The sequence below is a fragment of the Gekko japonicus genome, unplaced genomic scaffold (genome assembly GCF_001447785.1).
Source record: "Gekko japonicus isolate JY-2015 unplaced genomic scaffold, Gekko_japonicus_V1.1 scaffold184, whole genome shotgun sequence".
Taxonomy (NCBI): domain Eukaryota; kingdom Metazoa; phylum Chordata; class Lepidosauria; order Squamata; family Gekkonidae; genus Gekko; species Gekko japonicus.
In genome coordinates, this window is record NW_015159715.1 from 1,584,093 (window position 1) to 1,590,249 (window position 6,157).

At 42.6% G+C, this 6,157-nt stretch overlaps 1 protein-coding gene across 1 annotated transcript in view; it reads right to left on the reverse strand.

Moving 5' to 3' along the window:
• Window positions 1-6,157, reverse strand: part of MAP7 (microtubule associated protein 7) — a gene marked incomplete at its 5' end in the record, with an annotated part of 69,659 nt that overhangs the window by 29,827 nt on the left and 33,675 nt on the right. Inside the window, one exon of the mRNA XM_015411968.1 lies at window positions 2,561-2,674. Within this exon, the coding sequence (XP_015267454.1) occupies window positions 2,561-2,674 (114 nt within the window). The remainder of the gene's footprint in view (window positions 1-2,560; window positions 2,675-6,157) is intronic.

Consider the following 6,157-nt stretch of genomic DNA (forward strand, 5'->3'; position numbering starts at 1 on the left):
TTTTGCAAGCAAAAGGAATTGAGAGCCCAAAACCGGAAGGAATCAACGAGCTGGCAAAGACTTTGGCAGAATCCATGCACCCCCAATGGACCAGCTGAATAACTTCAAGGAACAGATGACCAAAGTGACTCAATGTATCACCGCTCAGCAAAACCAGATAAATGAGACCCTGAAAATGATGAATCAAACAGCTGAGGAGGTGAAAGAAGTGGATGCCACTGCACAAAACGTGAAGAAGAAAGTGAAACAACTGGAAAAGAAGCAAGTCTCCACAGAAGATCAGCTGCTGCAATTACAAATGGAAAAGGCTAATATGATCCTTCGCTTCCAGGGCATGCCAGAGACTAAGGGTGAGCATCTAAAGGAAACAATGAGTGAAATACTAGCCACAGTGACAGATGACGGCGGAACAGCTGATAAGCGATATGGATGTGGCCTATAGGTCATATTCAGGATATATAAAGAAAAATAATCTGCCTGGGGAAATTGTCGTAAGATTCTCGAAGAGGCCTGTGAGGGATGAAATCCTGAAAGCAGTATCTGGAGTACCCCTGAAAGTGGGGGAAAATGTCAGAGTACTCAAAGACATTCCATTTGAAATAAGGCAAAGGAGAAAGAAATACAAAGATCTTATTCTCTTTCTTCAGAAAAATTCAATTGGATATAGATGGCTAACTCCAGAAGGCATCACCTTCAAAATCTAGGATAAAAAAGAAAAGATTGACTCTGTTCTGAAAGCTCGGGAATTTTTAAGAGTCCAGTTGGGAGGGCCAGAGGAGGAAGAAAAGAATGGGGGAAGTTGAAGCAAAACAAAACTTCCAAGAAAACCGTTAGTTACAGCTACAAATGGAAAAAGCCAACATGATTATCAGATTCCAGGGAGTTCCTGAATCGGCAAAAGAGGATCTGAGGAAGTTGCTCAGAGAGATCATTGCTCCAGCAATAGGCTCAACAGCGGATGAAGTAGTAAAAGAGATGGAGACTGCTAATAGGGCATACTCCAATTATATTTTAAAAAATAGCCTGCCTGGAGAAATTGTGGTCAGATTCTCAAGAAAACAGACCAGAGATGCTATTTTAAAAGCGACCTCAGCAACTCCAGAATTTTAAGAGACAATGATATATCTGACTCGGTTTGTAAAGGGATTAGTGGAATTAAGACTTGATGTTTGTGTAAACTGATTAGATCTCCTCTCTTGAGTTTTTAGGTATTATTGGGTATCTTTACTTTGTACCTAGATGTAGTCCCTTATCCTATTTCTGTTGTAGTTTGTAGTGTTTATAAAAATATAATAAAAAAATCCCCTTTGGGGGGCTCAAAAAAAAGAAAAGAAAGAAACTAAATCCAGTTAACTATGTTGTACAAAATCAAACCCATGGATGAACTGGATTTCATTTTCCCCATCTCCCCAAATTGGGTTTCCAACCCTGGATTAAACCCTTGTTTTTTTGGGGTGGAAAAAAACTAACTCAGGTTAATCTATGCACCTGAATCTGTATGTCAGAGGCAGCCACAATTAACTTCCAACCCGGGTCTCTGCATGAGAATGGGGAACAAGGCCTGCTCAGCAAAAGCACTCTCCAAGCTATCCGAAAACAGTTTTTCTCACTATAACATCTTCTTCAAAATATAAGCTTTCAAAGCAAGTAACAAAAGGATCCATTTTTATTTGCCTGATTATACCCTAATATCATAGAAAAGCAGGATGAACAGAGGATGAGGTCACGTGTTTGCTTCTGAAAATAGCCTTTCCTGTAAGGAAGCCAGTAGGGCTGCCAGGTCACCCGGCCATTGCTGGGGGATGGAGGGTTAGGGCTGTGAGATTCATGTTGAAGAACTCTTGGAGATTTGGGGATAAAGCCTGGGGAGGACAAGGATCTCACAGCAGGATAGAATGCCATAGAGTCTACCCTCCAAAGCATCCATTTTCTCCAGGGGAGCTGATCTCTGTATTCTGGAGATGAGCTGTAATTCTGGGGGATCCCCAGGTCCCAGGTGAAAGCTGGCATCCCTAAAGCCAAGGCAGAAAATGTCTGTGTGGAAACAGCCTGACTTGCACAGGAGTACAGTTGTGCTCTGTTAGCTACAAGTTTTCATCTTTGCAAGATCAAAGTTCAACTCTGGAGATGAGCAAATGCCTATTAGAAATGCCTATTAGAAATTCTCAGGCTAAAAGAACAAGGGAAAGGGTAGATTCATAACTACAATGTATACAATGTCTGTAATGGAGAACGATTTTAAAGTCATCATTCTATAGGCTCTTTAGATCTTACGGTAGTATGTTTTGCCAGCAATGGAATTATTTTTGGTTCCATTAGAGAGAATTCTGAAGAAAACAAAGAGGTTCAAAAATGAGAGGGGGGAAGAAGAATGGCAAAGAGATGCTAAGAATTCTGCACTGCTGTCTGAATCTAGTCAATTAAGTCTAAAGTCAAACTAACTTGACATTAATCCTGGACAGACTTTATTTCCCCCTCCCCAATTCTCCCCCCCCCAAAAAAAAGGCATAATGAGGTAGAGAATTAAAGGATTAATCCTTTATTATTGCTTTCATTTTACCTGCATCTCCTGCCAAGGTTGCTGCGCTTTTACTCCTGGCCAAGAAGGAATGTGTTGGCGTCAGAAGTCTGCTCACGATGCTGTTCTCCCAGGGACTGAGCTGCAGCCGTCGAGCTGAGTGGCACCACAGAAGCAGGAAGTTAGATCACAAGCCTTCCATAAAATATCAAGTTCCATAGGAAGCAATTACAACATGTTGGTCCCCTTTTCCCACAGAGGATTATAAATATTAGCAAACTACTTATTCCAGTTTCCTTTTACCATGTATTTCTATTTTGGATATATCAGCACACCTTTTCTGTTGACTGCTGATGCTACACATTAAAAAGTGTTTCAAAGGACTAAAATATTATTATTCCTAAACAGATTAAGTATACTGGGTTGATATACAATACAGACATCTTTGTTTACAACCACCAGAGTTTTACCACCAGAGTTTACCAGAGTTAGCCTTGCTGTTTGTCCCCCAAACCCCTCTGCGTGTCAGAAGAGTCTTGCAAACAAAATGCACCACAGCATATGGTGCTGCGGCAGTGAGAGATGACTGGACATAATGGCTTCCTTCTCCCTTTTCCACTTACAGGAGGACTCTCTTTAGTCTGCTTTCAGATGGGAATGTTATCACTTTTCATATAGAAAAAGAGCTCTCAGAATGAGGAATGCATACACAAAAGTGCTAACCACCATATCTGAAAATGCATGTGTGATGGACTGCACTTTTAAAAGATTAGAAGTGCTGTGTAAACAGATAAAGGACTGTGAAGGGTTAATTCTTCACAGAGCCAGAGAGCCTTGAGTGACAGGCTGTTCCAAGAGATCTGAATGGTTAGCATCAGCTGAGCAGAGAAAGACCTCTAAACTGGATGCTGAAGAGGAGAATTCAGTCTGAGTTCAGCCCTAGCTGAGAGCTGAGTACTGACAGTTTTGGAATTCAGCCCTGACTGAGAGCAGTTCAACAAGACAGGGGAACTGGGGGAAAGCTGGCAAATATGAGTGAGTAGTTAGACGGAGACACCCATGCAGGCCAAAGAAAGGGGATAGATCTAGTGAGAAGAAAATTTCCCTGCACAGTCAAACAGGGAGTTAGCTCCGAAGGGTGCAGGGATCTCTGGTCTGGTGTCATTAGAAATGGCCTTTAGAGACCTTAAGAGTCAGTTAAAAACTCAAGACGAGTACTGGTGTTTCAAGAGAAGTAGTACTGGAAAAAGTGTACCAGCCTTGGGGATGCTTTGAGCAAAAAGCAGGGGGGGCACCTGAACTCCAAGCAGCGAATTCGCCACTTGGAGTACAGGTTTGTGTGGGGGGTGCCAGTCCCCAACATGGTGATGTCACTTTTGTGTAACATCATCACGTTGGGGACGTCCCCTCCCCCTCCAGAAACACCTCCGAAGGTCCCCCACCTGGGACTAAGATGGATCTGGCAACCCTAACCAGCCTTCTGGAAACCAAAAGAGTCAGAGAATACTCAAAGAAAGTGTACTAGAGTGTTTGGGAAAGCACTGGAACAAAAGCCTCGTAACATAAAGATTTAAGTAACTGTGAATAGCTTAAGAAACTTAGCCTGAAACATAGGAACTAAAGTTTGTACATGTACTGATTTTACCTCAGAGTTATCTATATTGAGTTACCTCAGAAATTTTCAACCCCTGGTTTTACCTGACCATTCCCCTCTATGTTACATAAAATATTTTGTTATTTTTGAATTTCAAAACACCTTGAGTGCCATTTAAATTCTGTAAGTTAAAGGAGGCTCCTGATCCTTTCCTCATGTTTCCAGGCTGAGCTAACAGTCCAAATATCATACTGTGGTAAGGTGGGACAGCCAGAGTTCTTCAGCAAAGAAGAAAACATTACTAGGGTGGCTCAGTCAGTAAAAGGAAATAGAAATGGAGGGAAAATCTTGCCTCTGAGGGAGGGAAGTGGACCGGGGGTGGTGGTCATAGCATGCAGACACACACTTCATTTACCAGAACTACCAGATATAGTTGCCTCTCAATTTCCCATGAAAGTAATTTTGAAATGGTACAGCCTAATGCTGTAGTGGTCGTTACTTACATCTCAGTCATATCTGAAAAACATGCTTTTATGAGAAAGCAAACACATGTTGCTAAGCAGATCCCTAAACCCTAAACATTTTCAGAGTATAGCATGGGCAGAAGGAGAGAAGAAAATCCTCAGCAAAATAGAATTATCTTCTTCTATACAGTCTAGTCCCTGGGCATATTTTTTTCCACCACATATTTCTGAGCTTTAATTTTATGAGCAGAAAAGTAGATTTACAAAAGAAATCTTGGTCTTTCATCCACAGTAGGCTGCCTGCATAAATGCTGTTATGCAATGAACCACTTCAGTACAGATTTTCAAATAACAGAACCATTTTCCAACAGATTACATAACCACAAAACCCAGTATAGATGTTTAAAGCATATCAGTTGTGATTAAATTGGATGGGGGGCAAGGGAAGCACACAATTCTCTTGCTATTTTGTTTTGGCTATTATGGAAGTTGACAATATGATCTCCATTACTTCATCTGTGCCCATCCTGCTAGTGTTCTACAAGTTCAAAAGTGAAGAAATCACTGAGACCAAAGGAACTAAACACTGTTCCATATTGTTCTTCTGCCATTTATTGTTCCTGCTCCATTCTCATGCTAGCGCTTTGAAATTTAGAAACCACTCATTCAAAACTGCTAATATGGGAGTGTTCCAAAAGTATTATTAGCATAGTTACCAGGGGTCTTTTGGGGCCAGAGAAGCACTTCGGCGGGGGGAGGTCCGGAGAGCCCCGCCGTCAGGTCCCCCGGGCCCGCACAGAAGCATTGCGGCTTGGGGGGCGGCCATAGAGCCCCGCCGCCGGCTTCCCTGGCCCCCGCTGAAGCGGTAAGTAAGGGATCCGTGGGGGTGGGGGGCTTGATGGGTGGTGGTGGGAGAGCCTCCCTCCCTCCCTCCATCTCTTTGCCATCTTTCCCTCCTTTCATTTTCTTTCCCTCCTTTTCTTTCTCTCTTTTCCTTCTCTTCCTTCCTTCATCTCTTTTCCTCCTTTTCTTCTCTTTTTCTTTCATTCCCTACTTTCCTTCTCTCCTTTTCCTCTTTCCTTCCTTCTTCCCTTCTCTCTTTCTTTCCTACCTTATTCTCTTCTCTTTTTTCCTCCTTTCCCTCCTTCTTCCCTTCCCTCTCTTTTCCTCCTTCTTTTCTTCTCTTTCTTTCCCTCTTTCCTTCTTTCTTTTTATTCCCTCTTTCCTTCCTTCTTTCCTTCTCTTTCTTTCCCTCTTTCCTTCTTTCTACTATTTCTCTCTTTCCTTCCCTCTTTCCTCCTTCTGTGGCCCAACTCTAGTGAGAAGGGGTTTAAACTTCAAACCCCTTCTCTCTTCACTCCCTCCCCTCCGCAGGCCAGCTGGGGAAGGGAAGGGGAGGCTTTTGAAGATGCCTCCCCCCTTTTCCTTCCCCTTCTGACATTACTTCCGGTGATGTCAGGGGGCGTGGCATATGCTAATAGCCTAGTAACATATGGTATGCTAATGAGCTCCTGCAGCTCTTTTTCTACAAAAAGACCCCTGATAGTTACTGATCAGAACAATATAGACATATATTGAAAA